At 43.5% G+C, this 17500-nt stretch overlaps 1 protein-coding gene across 1 annotated transcript in view; it reads right to left on the bottom strand.

Annotated features, from left to right (window-relative positions):
• The window catches only part of LOC310866935 (partitioning defective 3 homolog B-like), a gene marked incomplete at its 3' end in the record, with an annotated part of 224820 nt that overhangs the window by 127521 nt on the left and 79799 nt on the right, over positions 1-17500 (bottom strand). Inside the window, exons 6-7 of the mRNA XM_083776730.1 lie at positions 4622-4653; positions 3672-3742 (exon numbers count right to left, since the gene is read on the bottom strand). Of these exons, the coding sequence (XP_083632856.1) occupies positions 3672-3742; positions 4622-4653 (103 nt within the window). The remainder of the gene's footprint in view (positions 1-3671; positions 3743-4621; positions 4654-17500) is intronic.

Here is a 17500-nt window from a genome sequence, read left to right as displayed (position 1 = left end):
GAAAAGTGAAAACGGCCACGCGATGACGCACGCGCACACATACGAACGTGCGCACTCACAGCTTAAGTAGTTTACACACACACATGCTCACAGCGAAAGTAGTCTGCACACACACACACACACACACAACCTCCGTTGGCTGGGGGCGGTGTGAAAAAGGGTATAGGTGCGTGGAAGAATGCGCTAGGGTCCTTGAGGCTGTTCTTCGTGGCATGTTGTTTGTTGTATGTAGTAATTGTGTCGATGCGTAAGGGGGTTGGAAATATCCCGATCGCTCGGCCGCTGTCTATTGCGAGCAAAATTGACAGCGGGCGAAACAACTGAAGTTAGGCGGAAAACTCGCGAGCAAAATTGACAGCAGGCGAAACAACTGAAGTTACGCGGAAAACTGTGTCCCAGTATTAATCAGTGACCGTCCCAAAATGCAATTCACTGGTGACACGTGATTTCTGGGGAGAGGAGTTTTGCCGCCCTGTGGCTGCGGGGGGTACTGCACCCGGGTGCGTTTTTAATTCACTAATAAATTAATTAATAATCATTAATGTGTCAAATCGAAAAAAGGGCTCCGTTACGCCCTCCATATTCATATGGTCAATGCCTGTGTGAAAAGTGGGAGCGATTGGTGCAGGCAATGAGGAGATAATGAGGAGATAATGCGGTCGGACACACACTCACTCACACACTCAGACATTCGCTCTATTATAGTATAGAGATGAATGGATGGACAGACAGACTATCCGTTTTTATCTTGCTGTTCCATCATGCGAGTGTGACATTTAGACAGTGCAGAGGCTACTCAATGGTGAATTAGTATTGTAACATTCTCCTTGGCTCTGACTGCTTCAGTTCAGACAGAACATCGGACATATAGGCTACACCTCGGCGTGGTGGAAGGAGGTGGTGGGGGGATCTTTGCCTTTTTTACGTTGCTCGTTATGCAGGCCAGTGAGGCCACTGACTAGCTCTGGTCCTTAGCTCTAGTCTAATGCGTTGCATTTAGAGTTATGGACCTGAGCTAGCCACTGACTAATAATATATCCAGCCAGGTCGGTCATTCGTATTGCGCTGCGCACACGCTTTTAGCGAGGTGCTAAGCAAGGGTTGTTTTGGTATACCAATCAATCAGTCTACTCCATGTGCGTGTGCACGTGCACTCTTTACGTGCGTGGCTGCACGCTGTTTCACCCACGTTTGGTTAAAAGTTATATCAAGTGATGTTTTAACATTACAAACTTTCTAAATAACTTTAGTATTCAACGTGTCGGGGTCCTAGCAACTCCTTCTGTCTTCTGTGCTACCCTGCTGCGTTCGCTCCGCTGCTCAGTGGGGAAGAGAACTGAGCAGCAACACAGGGAGGGGCGGGCGGTGGGAGAAAAGGGGATAGATCTCCAAATGAACGCCGCATTGAGCCTCGACACGTTGTTAGCTTGTAGCTCTGCTCTTTTTGGCGAACGACACCGCCGTTCAGAAATATAGATTTAGGTATAGAACCGCGACTATAGAATGTGCACTTGCTGTAGACAGAGACTTCTCTTTATCACGATGGAATGGTCAAATCATGTAGTCGCACCTGTGCGACAAATCTAATTTTACAAGTCGCACGGTGATATTTTTAGTCGCAAATGCGAGTACCTAGTCGCACTGTCGAGCCCTGCACACCACCACAGGGAGTGTCAAGTCGCTGGTTGTCCAGAACCAGCACAATAGCCTCTGCCCAGGCTCCGGACAGGGCCCAAATCCAGATCACCCCTAGATCTCCATATATGGAGCTGGCCTGTTCTGACATCACAATGACAATCACAAAGCGCAACCTTGCCCTTTATTAGCCAATTGATCACATCTGATCACCCCCAACGGGCGCTGTTCTACTACATCAAATACATAGAAATAATCATCAAGGATCAGAAGTAAGCTACTGTAAGAACCTAACATCGTCTACCAGTATAGAATATGTACAATGAAACTATACTACGTATAGAGTATATAGTGCTACAGTATGTCTACATAAAATGCTATCTAAATTGCATACGTTTATCCTTTGCATACGTATGTCTGTCGTCTAGGCTAGGGCAAGTGCTACGGGCTAAGGTGGAGTCTGAAGGTGAGTTGTCAGACTATGGCAAGCTCACAACGTCGTAAAGCGTTGTGAGCTTGTCGATCGGCTATTTTCACTACATTAAATCGAATTTAAAAGTATTAAAAAAAGGAATGGTTTTGGACATAGAAAGTTTCCACCCATGTACGATATGTGTATAATACAGACTCTCTCTCAGAATTCTGAATTGGAAACAAAAAATGGCCAAAAGCTCAAGTTCTAGAACCAAAGATGTTTTTAGTGGAAAAGGGGCATCTCTCTTCTCTCTGGTTAGGTCTTTTTTCTCCCATCACTCCACTGTTCCAGCTTTACCCAGCAGACCTGCTGCTCCAAAACCTCAGGGCATAATGTAGTATAGACAAACATGCGTGTGTGCGTGTGGTGCGTGCGTGCGTGCGTGCGTGCGCGAAAATAAATAAAAAAGGCAGGCACTCATATGGCCAAGGAGACACAGGGCATGCCTTTTCCCAAACCAACTCATTAGGCAGCACTCATTAGCATGCATATGTTTATGTGTACCGCACGTGCATATGCATGTGTCTAAGAATATATATGAATGTGTGTTGGCGTGCATTCATGTTCGTGAATGTGTGGGTGCGTGCATGTGTGTGTGTGTGTGTGTGTGTGTGTGTGTGTGTGTGTGTGTGTGTGTGTGTGTGTGCATTGAGACCCTGACCCCGTTGGAAGTGTTTTGGTAGCTGGCTAATGATTCAGTGTCTGTACGCTAACTTCATCTGCAAGGTCCCTTGATCTGGATCTGAACACTGCTTTAATGAAAATAAACTAGGACACCCCTCCCACACACACACACACACACACACACACACACACACACACACACACAGTACAGATCACACAACTTACAAACAACACATGACATAAAAACACAAGCACAGACACGAGATAAAAACAGCTCACATGTCACACAAAGAACTACAAACACGAGCGTACATACACACACACAAAATATAAACAAGCAAACAATATACAAACACGTGTGCATAAAAGTCAGACAGACAGACATGCAGACAGTTTATTATACCATCTCATCCATTGATGTCTATGACAGTTCAATTAAAGATGGAGTGCCACCATTTTTTTCCACCCTAAAACATGATCATCAGGTATTATTACAATATAAGGGGGAAGAACTTTTTCCAAAAAGTGTACAGTATTTGTTAAAATCATGCTTTTATGTGGACACGCCCACCAGTTCATTAAGTATGCCTGGTTTGCCTGGTGGGTGGTGATCCACCTGAACTGAAGCCGCACCCACAGCTGTAGTTGTATGATAAAGGGGAGGGGCTGATAGTGTGGTGTCACTATATTACCGTTTACTTCATTGGTCCGTTTGACTGTCAAGGGTTCAGCCTCCAGGAAGAAACCCTAATTACAAAGTTAATACACCATTGCACATAAAAACAACTCCAGGGTGTCTAATGAAGTACTGTCACCTCATAGACACATGAAAAACTGGAAAAATAAAAAAAATTGTGGCACTCCATCTTTAATCCATGAGGAGGAACACACACACACACACACACACACACACACACACACACACAGGGAGTCTGACCTGCCGTTGAAGGTGTGTTGGCCAGGCGGCGGCTCCGTCCCTCCACTCTTCTCCACGGTGGGACTGGCGGCCTACAGAGAACACACGACAACACAAACATTTTATTTTGAAGTTTCACTCTGAAAAAGGAAAGCTGTGTGTTTAACGTTGCAACACGTCATCACGCATCACGTTTCTTTCTAAGGAAGTAATTAAAATTAGATATTAAATATTAAAGTCTAACTCATGTTGATTATAGGTGATGTAATGGTGATGAAAAACAAACATAAATTTATATTTATTGTTAATGGCATTTAATGTTGTTTAATGTGTTAGGGACAAGAAGAAGACGTACATTTTCCCTTCATTGTCAATGGCGTTTTTAAAACAAACATTGAACTAAAAACTAAAATGTAAATTTTCCCATTGTTTTCGAATACTGGATGATGGATATGTTCTAAAAGTGTGAAAAACGTATTTTTCTTTTTAAATTAAGACTTTAAGGCCCATTCTACACATGCCTTCAGTATCAGTTGGTTCTCACACTTTGAAGACTTCTAAAATCTAAAATCATAGAAGATACATTGCCGGTTCTATTGGGTTTAAGATGACGAGATTACTTTATTGTAACGGTGAAAGTGGTCAATATTCATCAAAAGATCTGGATCCTTGGCTTAGTTGCAGTTTTGTCTTTTGTTTTATTCAACACAATTCTGGCACATCCAATCGTACATTACATTGTACAATCGTAACATACTAATATGGACATGTGATCCTGTGTGTGTGTGTGTGTGTGTGCGTGCACGCGTGGAAGTAAACTTGAGGTCCATGGGGAGTCACTGCAACCACACAAGGCTCTAATGGACTCCTACCAACACACAGCCACCATACACACACAGAGGTCAACAGATCAATGGTAGCAGTAGGCACTAATGGACTACTACCATGACCTCTCACCTTTGACCTCTCACCCTTCTGACACATGACCCACACCACCTGTCAGCTAGAGACATGGGAAGGGAATAGAGACAGATCCAATAGGAACAGACAAAAATGTTGTGAGAATTGACATATAGAAGAGAAGAGAAGAGAAGAGAAGAGAAGAGAAGAGAAGAGAAGAGAAGAGAAGAGAAGAGAAGAGAAGAGAAGAGGGGGAGAAGAGAAGAAGTAATCAATCAATCAATCAAAAGAGAATGGGACAGAACAGGTGATAGGATAACAGGTGGCGTGAGGTGTGACTGGCAGGTCCACAGATGGACGTACAGAATAGATTAGGACACAACAGCTAGGAAATCAATTAGCCGTCCAGCCACACATCCCACACTGTGTGAGCTTAATCACTGAAGGGTTGACAGGGCCGAATCCCTTTGTCATAAACAACAACAGACAGTCCGCTAATTGATTGAAAGTCATATGCTACTTGACCGTATGTACATTTTAATAGCTGCATTAATGTTCCTTAGTACCCGCCAAGCCAACATTGTTAAACCCAACACGTTCAAGTGTTTGTATAAATAAATAAATAAATACACATAATAATTACACAGCCGTCTATGGGCTACTACGTAGTAGTAGTAGTATAGTGACAATGAATTATGAAGAACGCTGATTTAGCATGACAACAAAATCGACAAGAGTGTAGATTGGCTATCTTTGCTACTTTTTGCAGTATGACGAAGTAGGGTGTTAATTACGGGGGGAAAACAAAAGTTTTTTTTATTTACTAATGAGTCGTAGAATGACACAGAGCAAAGGTCCACCGGGCTCGGGAATCGAACCCGGGACTTGTCGTCAGGCTGCATCACTAGGCCACCAACGAGATAAGAGGGGGTTTCAGGTGGTCCCCAGCTAAATGATGGAGAGTTGGTAACCAGTTGTGTAACTCTTGAGCGTAAAATGAACAAGAAGTCTACACAATTCAACGTGTGCCTGTTATCTCTGTTATCTCTACCCTATGGTACCAACATCAATACAGCATGGAATTGTGGACAAAATCTTCAAAGTTTTGGGTCTGAGAGACTAAGGTCACATTCTCACCTAATACTTCGGTAGACTCAATGCGTATGGGCGGAGAATTTGGGATTCTTGCATATTTAATTTGCTGCGGTTTGCCTTCACACTGTCATTCGTAGCAATTGGAAACACAGCAGGGGGGACCTTTATCAATGTGTTCCATTCAAAAACTAGCCTACACAGTGAAATCTATGGTGATAAAATTACACTCATAACGTGCATGTGTCGTGCCGTCTCGAACCCCCCCCCCCCCCCTCTCTCTTTCTCTCTCTCTACGCACACAGCCGCCACACACTGTTCTTTTGGGCATGGAGGCACAGCGCTGAGCGCACTGATATAACTCCCCAGTCCCCACACAGTGACAGCACTCCATGTTTACGGCACGCACAGACAGACAGACAGACAGACAGAATATTCTGTATGCTACAATAGGCTACACTGCAGTGTTTTTATGCGTTTTCTTAAGCAATTGATTAATACACGTACACGTCCTCATTTCGATCAGGGCTTCAGTCTCCTCATTCGACCACGTCTATCCACGGTAACGGGACATCTTTGCGTTGCGTAAAATATGCCTTCTCCATCTCCAACTGTGTTCAGCTCCTCACCCGCCACATTGTTTGCTTCATTTCCTTTATTTACTGCGGATTGCATTCACACCTGCACCGAATCGTAATCAAGTGCGATTGGAAGCGAAGCGAAACCCCCGTTTTTGCTCGGAGTAAAATGCGGTTCTTTGATACGCATTAGGATTCAAATGAGCCTTCACACCTGCCAAACAAAGTGCACTTTCTGAAAATGCGCAGCAGGATTCGTTTTAATCGCAGCAAAGCTCTCGATACAAAAAGGGGTTGAAAACCACTGGTCTAAACTACTTGGGACAAACTTGGATTCGATAGCAATGCCATGTATATTCTTACTGGGTATAAGTAATTAGCTGAAGCTCCCAATGACATGAAATCATGAGAGCAAATCAGTCTAATGAACAGGCTGTGTATTGTGAAGACCCTTCACGCTGCTCTGGACGAGGGCATGTTCAATCTACATTCGAGAGCATGCAAGACCCTCTCCAATAGCTAATCGAACGCTAGGCATATCCCCACTTAAACTGCACTGATGGATGGCCCTACCTTTGAATAATGATGCTTATAATGAATGGGCCTCACTAGCATCTATTCATTTCAGTCCAATCTAATTATTGCCCAAAGCGAATAAAAAGACCAAACTATTAGCGATATTACTAATTACTGAATAACCAATCAAGCTAAGTGTTCCCTGAAAAATGCTGCCGAAGCTTGCATGATGAATTGGAGAGAATGCATGTTGGAATATGCGTGTTCCGTGTGTGTGTGTGTGTGTGTGTGTGTGTGTGTGTGTGTGTGTGTGTGTGTGTGTGTGTGTGTGTGTGTGTGTGTGTGTGTGTACGTGTGTGCGTGCGTGCGTGCATTTATGCATGCATGTTGCAATGTGTTTCTGTGTGTGTCTGACTTGAGTTTATTTAGGATCCCCATTAGCTAGTACACATGGCAACAGCTATTCTTCCTGGGGTCCACACAGAACAATGTACAAACATACAAAAAGCTAAAACAAATGTTTACAGAGAACATAATTAAGATCAAATGCAACTCTGTCCCCCCATGCCCTACGCTTCAGCCAGTCACTAGACAGACAATAAGCAAGTACTTGTAAAAAGTATGAGAGCTTGTGTTCAACCCCAGCTGCACGCTCTCTTTTGCTTGTGCATGAATTTCACCGGCCATCAGTTGCAGCCTTGGTCGGTAGGGTAGGGCGTCTTCACCGTTTCCCAGCCGCTCCGGCGGCCTGGATTAACCCATTTAGACCAGAGGAAGATTATACAAATGCCATCAGTTAATGGATTGCATTTTTATAGCGCTTTTCTATGCACTATACGTGCTTACTCAAAGTGCTGGTGGTCCATTCATGGGGAGATGAAGCGGCGAACAGTCATTGTCATTGTCCTCACTTCCCACATTCACACACCAATGGAGGTAACCACTGGAGGCAAGGTGGGGTTCAGTGTATTGCCCTAGGATACTTCGACATGTGGACAGGAGGAGCCGGGATTCGAACCGCCAACCCATGGATCATTGGACGACCTGCTCTACCTCCTGAGCCACAGCCGCCCCGATCAGTAGTTCTCAAAATTGTTGTTGGTTCATTTCATAACCTCATTGGATGCTCCTAGATTAGAACAACAATAAGTGGATGCTATCGGAAAGACTTTCCGTAAAATCTTTAAAACTCTACAGTGTTTCACTACTTCATTCCTACAGTTTACTTTACCTATGACATGAAGGACATGCTGAAGCACGTTCCTGACTTCAGCGGTGACACCTTAGAAGCTCACTTCAGACTCATCCTTCAACTGCACTTGGAACTAACAGGGAAGTTAAAAGCGTTTCACTTTTATTCCTGAAAGCACAACCTGTGCTTATCTCGAGTATTAACGGAGAGCCCAGTAGAGGGAGAGAGAGACGGGGGGGAGAGGAGGGGGAGGGGGGGTACAGAGGGGGGAGAGAGAGACAGAGGGGGGGGGGGAGAGAGAGAGAGAGGGAGAGAAAAGAGAAGAGAGAAAAGAGGAGAGAGAAGAGAATCTCATTTGATTTGTCATTTGTCATATAGTTTAGTAGCTGTCATGTTCGTTTTATGGGCTAATGAATAGGTGTTCAACTCTTTACAGGGTGATCAGCTCACATATTCTCAGCTGAGAATTTGTGAGAGTACAAACGGGCACACACACACTCGTGAACAAAAGCATGGGCCCGGTGTGACACAAAAATACATATAAATACATGCTTGAGGCGCACACGCACACGCACGCACACACACACACACACACACACACACACACACACACGCACACACACACAGAGACACAGACACACACACACACACACACACACACACACAAGGGGGAAAAAGCACCCCAGGTGTACAATGATAAATAGGTGCTGTGTTGCCTTATTAGCCCCAGTTGGATTCCTGGCAGGAAAAAATACTCCCAGCCTAATTAACACATTGTAACTAACGTGTGTGTGTGTGTGTGTGTGTGTGTGTGTGTGTGTGTGTGTGTGTGTGTGTGTGTGTGTGTGTGTGTGTGTGTGTGTGTGTGTGTGTGTGTGTGTGTGTGTGTGTGTGTGTGTGTGTGGCGTGCATGCGTAGACAGGTATAACAACCACAGATGATGAAGACGTGTGTTCTTATTCCTATGATCACATGTGCCTTCCAGAGACAAGAGGACAGCAGAGGAGAGAATAAAAGGCAAGATGAGAAGAATGGAGATCCATCCATCCATACATTTAGTTTTTGTATAGAAACGCTTGAGACCTGCGAGAGAGAATATACGAAAATAAAGTCTTAAGGTAGAATGGGGGGGGGGGGGGGGGGGATGACTACCAGGGAAGTTCTCTCTCTCTCCCTCTACCCTTCTCTCCAAAAGGGCAAGTGACAATTTGAACAATTACCCAGCGCCATTACCTCCCTCTGAACCTCTAGCATAGAAGAAAGAGACTGCTCTGTGTGTGTGTGTGTGTGTGTGTGTGTGTGTGTGTGTGTGTGTGTGTGTGTGTGTGTGTGTGCGCATGCATGCTTATGTGCATGAGAGAGAGAAAGAGAAAAACAGACAGATACAGAGAGATATGCCAACGAAGGAAATGGTGCACATGGGACCACTGCGACTCTCTGGCAGACTTGAGCAGAGCAGGTTGGACAGACAGACAGACAGACAGACAATGTCAGTGTGAAGGATTTTTTCTTCTTATTTGACACTGTAATAACTCCTTTCGACATCTCCATTTAAATAGCCCCTCCTTGCTCTCGCCCCTCCACTTCTCCATTAAAGAATCATCTGTGTTAGTCAAATAATTGCTCTGACCTTGGTTTTTATAGTTATTTAAAATTCAGCTCGAGAACGAAGCGCACAACGTGACAGAAAAGTTCCCGGACACACCGTCTAAAGCCTCAGTGACCCCGCGTCACGATAATTCGACAGGTGTGGGGAATTTGGCACGTCAAGCTTAGGCTGGGGTTGCCATGACAATCAATTGACTCATTTGGGAAACGGCTAGATCCTTTTCCCTCAGTTCTGGACCACCGCGGCGCCTACGTATACCAACTTAACACGGAGACCGCCAGAAGCGCAGAAAGTGTAGCCTACGTTTTCTAGGCTTTCTTTAATCCATGTTTTGATCGGATCGCATCGATAGCTGTCTCTCGTTGGCGTCCCAGTGTAAAGTGTGACAGTTTTTGAAGATGTGTGCGCATCCACTTGCACTCTATGTGCATCTATTTTCACTATAAATCAGCCAATATTGCACAAAACTGAACAAATAAGGTGTCTAGGACTATGATTTGAGGGTCAAGTGTAAACTATTCTTTAAGTGATCACATGTGGAATGAGCGCTGCCTTTACAATATAATCTCATTTTTACCAAGTATTATGCCAACTGTTCGCCATCTGGAAAACAATATCAGATGTCTTCTAACACCTATCAATTACTTCCAAACGAACTCTCTGGGAAACTTTGTGCGAGGCAATAAAAGTTGAGAATTACTTCCAAACCCAACATTTTCGGTCCGTCTTTTAACTCGCAACTTTTAAGACGTTTTTTCCCCACAATGGAGCGACTTTTAGCTTTTTACACTAGATCTTGGATAACTTATGATCCACTGTTCTACTCCCAGTGCTTCGAGGCACAAGAAAACAACGTGGTCGTAAAAAGCATAAAAAGCGCTTACATGTTAGTGATTTTTTTTATTTCTCTTCCTGAATCGTTACACTTTTTCCGTGATCACACAGAAAATGGCGCTTAAGGTCTCTGCACACAGAACGCGTTTTACAGAAAACCGAATGAAAAACTGTCGGTTTTCCGAAAAACGCCCAGTGTGCAACCACCTTTATTATAAACACTCCGGGGTGTGATTATAGTGAAGATGAATATTCTGTAACTACTTAAAGGACCACTTTTCAACCCATCTTCATATAATTGGTCCTCACTCCAAAATAGCACCATTTTTGTGTCTCATAGGAGGGCTGTGTACAGTTCAGAAACCCGTCAATGGGGAATCCAAGCCAATAGAAACTGCAGGCCTTCTATTCCTGAAAAGTTGCAATGTGCACATTCGATTGTGGGTTAATAAATATAGGCCTATACAAGGAGGTTAAATGGGAGGCTATTGTGCAGTCAAAGTTACCAATACAAGCTAGTTAATTCAGCATTCTTTTATTGACCGGTATGGTAGGCCTCAGGCAAGGAATATCTATGTTCACAGTGAAAGGGGGTGTTGTTGAGAAGAACCACATGCCCACTCACTATGCATATTTCCTTTGGGAAACCCAGCCAATGTTAGTAACATGCACTACAGGGGTTTAATTTAGTGGAGAGCATTCAAATTGCTTTCAAAGATGTATTGCAGGCTTCCGGGGGGATAAGATGGATTGAACACACAATCCATCTTGGTATAACATTTTAACCCCGGCGAGTAAAGGAACACGAGCAGAGTGCACCTATACGGACCATGGTGATGGACTCCCCAGCTGGTGTTATTGTGATGTGATCACATGTTCACTCAGGCATGCGGGTTCACACACACACACACACACACACACACACACACACACACACACACAGACAGTCTGGACAGACTTTGACGTGTAAATGACACCAGGTGATATTTCATATTGGCAGCCGTAGGATTGATAGTGTGGTGAAAACAGAGCTGGGATGTAAAGAGCAGGGAACGCTGCGCTCAGAACTTTGGCCAGACGACATTCCAGAGCTTTGTCTTACACGGACCCAGAGAGGAGATCACATAGCATGCAGCGACAGGCGCCCGGACGATAAGCCTATCAATTCTCTTCAAAAGAGGAAGTTTCATATGTGCCGAACACTTGTTTCTTAAACCAATGGTTCCAAAACCGCGGGTCGGGAGTCGGGACCCACACGGGGCGTTCCAAATGGATTTACGGAGGGGTCCTGAGATGATTGTTTTCTCACTCAACAGTACACCAAAAAACATGAACCTTTACCGTTTACATTTAAAAAGTTCTGTATGTTCCACTGTACATTCCTGAATACAAATAATTAATTGCATGTTTAACCTCTTAAAGGGTAATTCTGTATTAACCAAAAATTACAAAACTCCATCCAGTGTGCACTGCAGCTTGGACTGTGCGTGCGTGTTCTGAGCTGCGGTGTGTTCTGGATGGATTTTATTCCTCCTATAAACAGCTATAATGTTTAATGTTTGTGTTGTCAAGCATTAAAAATGCCATTGACAATTAATGGAGAATTTACGTCATATGTGTCTGAGAAAATCGGCTGGGTATGTGGGTGTGAACCCTTGGCCAATAACTCCAACCTTCCCCGCCAAACCAAACTCAGCTTCTTCTATGTAACGGTAGAGTCTGCTCTCCTATGCTACCAACGAGAACCTGTGATGGAATGACTAGGGTGAGCAATAAAAAAGCAGCCAGGAGAATGAAACTAGCAGGGCACTGCCAAAGACACCAAGGCCATGATGGCCATCTCCATAATAATATATGAAGATCACAACACTGACCTCATCTAACCTTGGATAGCCATACATGGATCATCACCTAGATCTGCATATATGGAGCCGGCCAGCAACTCTACATCTGACCTGAAACCCTTAGATCTCCATATAATAATATATATGGAGCTGACCTGTTCTGACATTCCATATGTTGATCCTTCCCCATCCGTCCTTCCTGTTCTGACATTCCATTATGTTGATCTGACCCTGTACACTCAAGACACGCTCCATATATGACCAGTAGTAAGTACAGAATTAATTCCATAATTATGTTAATCTGACCCCCCCATGCCAAAGTGCCAGCGCTCGCCCAGCAGTCTGCCATCACCCAGACAGATGCGTGGACGCGAACTTGAGGTCACTTCTCGCCCTTAGCCCTGCAAGACCCACCCAAATATACAACCGTTTATATTTTAATTAATTAATACATTTTTTCTGTTCTTTTTTCACCTAAACATCATCATTGATGTTCATTGCAATGCCATTGCATATAAATACCCCCCACAGAGGCAGAAATTCACACAACTTCAAAATATATGGACTGTAATATACAGTATATATATATATATTTGTGATCATTAGAATGTCTAGAACATGTTTTATTTATTATTGTGAAAGATATCCCCCAAATGTAAATTATTATTAAGTATTATAAATGTGCATAACATTTGCATTATTATTATTATTTTTTACATAATTTCCTCAACAAAGTCCTACTAGTACAAGTAGTAGTAAGGTTGAAATCTCTTTTTTGCAAGTAGAAATGTACAGTATCCGGGTCTTGCAGGGTTAGGGCGTCTTACTGGTATAATAGTATGTTATAATTGTGTCATCATGTGTTATATATATATATATATATGTCTGTTTTTCCATTGAGATAAAATCTGAACAAAATGGGAACCTTTAATGTGCTCAATGTTATCTTGGAGTGTAAATACACTGAGGAACAGTGTGGTTAGAAGATAACAGTTCTCTCTCTCTCTGTCTGTCTCTCTGGAACAATGACAGGGACCAAAATAACTGTGTGCGCGCACGCACGCGCACACGCTCATGCACACGCACAAATGCGGGCAGGCAAACACAAAAGTGTGGGTCAAGTTGTTTGTTCATAGTGAAATCCCAGCAGCCATGACTAACGAATCAGTGAGGGATTCAAAGTGCCCAATCAGGAATCAGAAGGGAGCTCTTTGATGATCACGAGGGATCGGCTATGTCCATCTGGTTGTGAAAATGATTTAAGACCCGAGGACAATTCTACGAATGCCTTCCAACAGTAGCTCTCAAACCTATTCCTAATTCAAAGTGATTCAACATTTTTCAAACACTTTCACTATTTTTTAATAGCAAACACTAAAATGTAAAATGGCACAGATGCTTTCCCGGTTTTAATAGGTTAAATTAACAGTTTTTTGTGTTTTTGTTTTCTCCCCCTCCATTTCTTTGGGTCTATTTGTACACAGAACACAAGTGTGTACCTGCTATTTGGTTCAGGAGGTAAAACAGTGCTCAAGTTAAGAGAACAAACAGTCTAACGATAAAGACAAGCACATGACAGGGGAAAAGAGATCATTCAGTCTCCAGTCTCTTTCAACCCAATTAAAACCGGGAAAGCATCGGTGTTATTTTAGATTGTAATCTTGTTGTAATAATGCTCATTTTGACCCACAAAAACGCAATCCGGAAAAATAATCTGAGATAAATGCATTTTTGTTACGGACGGCGGACAGAGGCAGACTTTTTCACTTCCGGTTCATTTTCAGGTTTTATCGATCGCCTAGAAACCTAGAGCCATTCATACGTTGGTGAAGAGCGCAATCTAACAATTAAACACAAATCTTCTCTCCTGGGGGTTGCCTGACTGGCACAATACATTTTCAGATGGGATGGGGGGAGGAGGGGGGGGGGTCTGCCTATGCATCATTTTGGGTGTCTTTCGCACGGATAAAGTTTGAGAGCTACGATTTGTAGGGTCTCAGGGTTAAGCAAGCAAATTTGAAAAGCAAAAAACTAAACAATGGTGTCCAACTGTCCAACATGGTGGGTGGTGGCTTCAATGGTCATGGCAATGTTAATGCAAGCTCAGTCTCTTATCAGATGTGAGGGCTCTGTACGAGCACAAAACTAATGAATTAATCAGAGAAAAGAGATTACGGAGCGAAGCCGGCAGAGACAGGGAGGGGTGGGGCCGGGGGTTCATTCCCAGTTCAAGTTTCAGTTCAATACATGCTCAACAGAAACACAATCCATGAGATTCAGCGTGATCAGGCTGTCTGCTTTAGATTGTCCTCTGAATGCTCACTTATTCTCCCACTTGCACTTCTCATTGTAAAGCGCTCTGCAGAGCAGTGTCTGCCAAGTGCCCGCAATGTGCAGGTATAATGGAAAACTTAAATTTACATTTTCTCTCTCTCTCTCTCGCTGGATTCAAAGAACGGCAGATGTCGCAGACGAAAAATGCGAGACTGTTCAAGGATAGCAGAGCCGAGAGGAGCTCCAACTCACATCGTGCTCTTGAATATTCATTTATTGTTTTGCACTCACTTGCACAAATCTGGTGGATGTGTTTTCCAAGTGAGTGAACCGACAATGGACTAATGGACAAAAGTTCTAATAATAAACAAAAAATAGCTGGCTATTTTAGCTGTGAAACATGCTTCCATAGAAGACATGATGGCTTCTATGGAATCCAAATGACTGAAATCAGTCATGGTGACTGAGAACTTTAATCCAATGTGAACTCGCATGGTATGCAAAGGCCATGATAAGTGGCTAACCTTTTTTTATACTGTCGTTTTTCTACTAATCTAGTTGCTATACCAATTCCAGAATTCACCACACACTTTTATTATTTCACATGCTAGTGAGGAGCCTCGCTAGGACATATAGCACGTGAGAGTGAGCACTGTTACTGTACTTCCAAGAGCCACAACCAATCATATGTTTCAGTTTTAATATTTTTTGCTGTCATTCTAAAATGTCCAGGTGAACGCGTTAATACCGCAGAATGCGCCCTGTAGCCTTGAGGAACGGAAACTTTCCATCATGTTCTAAGAGGAGGGTGACGGATGGGAGGATTATGTGGAGTGAGAGCGGACAAAATACTTGCCATGCTTTCAGATGTAACACTATTTTGATCCACAAGCGACATGCCTCGTAGAGGAAAGACAGACCCGTAGAGGGGAGAGGGGTGTGAGAGGATTTGAGGGAAGAATGGGGGGAGGAAAAAAAGGGTGCAGATGTTTGCCCTCTGCCCCGTGGAAAAGAAAAGGAACAGAAAGGAGACAGAGAGAAAGGGAAGAGAGTCATCCATCTTCGTTAGTGAATTTGATGTGACAAAGTGTGTCTGGATAAGAGAGAGAGCGTGACGCTACCGTGAAACCTGGAGTCACACACAGTCTCACACACAGTCTCTCACACACACACACACACACACACACACACACTTCAGTTGACAAAACAGCAGTGGCTGCAATTTGATGCCTAAGGAATGTTTCCGACTGCTTGTCTCAATAAAACAACTGTCCAAAATGACCTGTGCGTGTGTGTGTGTGTGTGTGTGTGTGTGTGTGTGTGTGTGTGTGTGTGAGTGACTGGGGCTGTGTGCGTGCGTGGCGTGTGCATGCGGCACACGTGTTGACCCTCGGGTGATGTCTCATCCTCCACTACACATACGTACTATCTACTGTACATGATTCATTATGTGTTGCAGAGAACAATGATACAAACTGTTCCGTTTTCCCCTTCTTTTCTACACCAGGCATGTGTTTTTTCTATTGACCATCAAACAGAATGACATTCTACTCAGATGTTAGACACCTCTGCCCCCAAAAGGAACCGAGTGCCATCACAGTCACACCAGCTGGAACTACTTGCTACTTCAGAAGTAAACAAAGCAGACAAATTGGATACATTTACTTTCGACTGAGGGCTCCTCCAATTTTGTCTAGGGCCTACGTTTTGAAGTGCGCACTGAACACAAATTAGAAAGGGGGGAGAATTAACTGCTAAAACGTCTGGGGAATGTCTGTGCTGCCAGTGCCACCATGTTTTCAAAATAGCTTCTGGCAGTTTCCATGGAAACAAAACAGCGGGGATGCCTGGTGACTCAGCCAGTTGGTGCACTGACCATATGCTCCTCGCAACCCCAGTTTGAATCCAACTCTCGTCCTGTCGCTCCACACTCTCCCATCTAAACAAAGCATAAAATTCCCCCAAATAAAGAATAACATGCCCTAATCTGGATATGCCAAGCCCAGCTGTAGCCACGGGGCCTGAAGGGCCCAACGTTTCCACAAGCTCAAAACACATCACGTTTCGAGCTTGTACATCTGCTACTTTTAATGCTTTTGTGTGACGCTGTGGTATGATCAAGTAGGGTGTTGATTTACAAATTGCTAGGCATTGCTAGGCAACTAATCCATTAGTTACGGACAGAAGTTCATATGTTTCATCATTTGCCAAAATGTATATGCACTCTCGTGTTTCAACTGCCATGTTCAAACTGTGCAATAATGAAAATGATGCCTTATCAGATGTTACAGCTTATGAACCAGATGTTGTTGATGAGGACAGTAGAGAAGTGACCATCTTGGAAGTGGGTTGTACATTCGACCACAGCTTGGAACCTTTATTAGCCTACATTATAACGTGACATTTATTATACACCTCGAAAATAGCCTCTACAATCTCACAAACTGATTGAGGACACGACTCTTCTATAGGTCTGATCTGACTGCTATTATTTCTGTGCAGGAGTCGGGTTTTGGAGATTTACGCACATAGTGTGACATGCTGACAGACAATGAACGAAACATGTTCCACTTCCACTCCCAATTTAGGTGGCTTTTAAAATGCAGTACTTATTCCTTCATTAAAAAATATGATAGGCCTATGTATTTGGCACCTCAAGTGTAAATATAAAATCAAATATAATATAGCACATATCTCCGTATGGGCAGGGATATTATTTTAAACGGAGGACGAAAATATCCGTTTTGCAAAAGATCCATAGGTGTAGCCCAGGCCCAAGTATGCCTGCTTTGCCTGGTGGGTGGTGATCCACCTGAACTGAAGCCTCACCCACAGCTGTTGTTGGATGATAAAGGGCGAGGGGTTAGGGGAGGGGAAGATATTGTGATGTCACTATATCACTGTTATTTTGATTGGGCGATTGAGAAACCAATATTCTAACCACGCCTGCATGGGATCTATTAGAGTAATGTTAACTCACATACAAAACAGAAAAAGTACAAAAATCACAG

The sequence above is a fragment of the Protomyctophum parallelum genome (genome assembly GCF_964188405.1).
Source record: "Protomyctophum parallelum genome assembly, chromosome: 11".
Lineage (NCBI taxonomy): Eukaryota > Metazoa > Chordata > Actinopteri > Myctophiformes > Myctophidae > Protomyctophum > Protomyctophum parallelum.
This window is presented reverse-complemented; position numbering and strand designations above follow the sequence as displayed.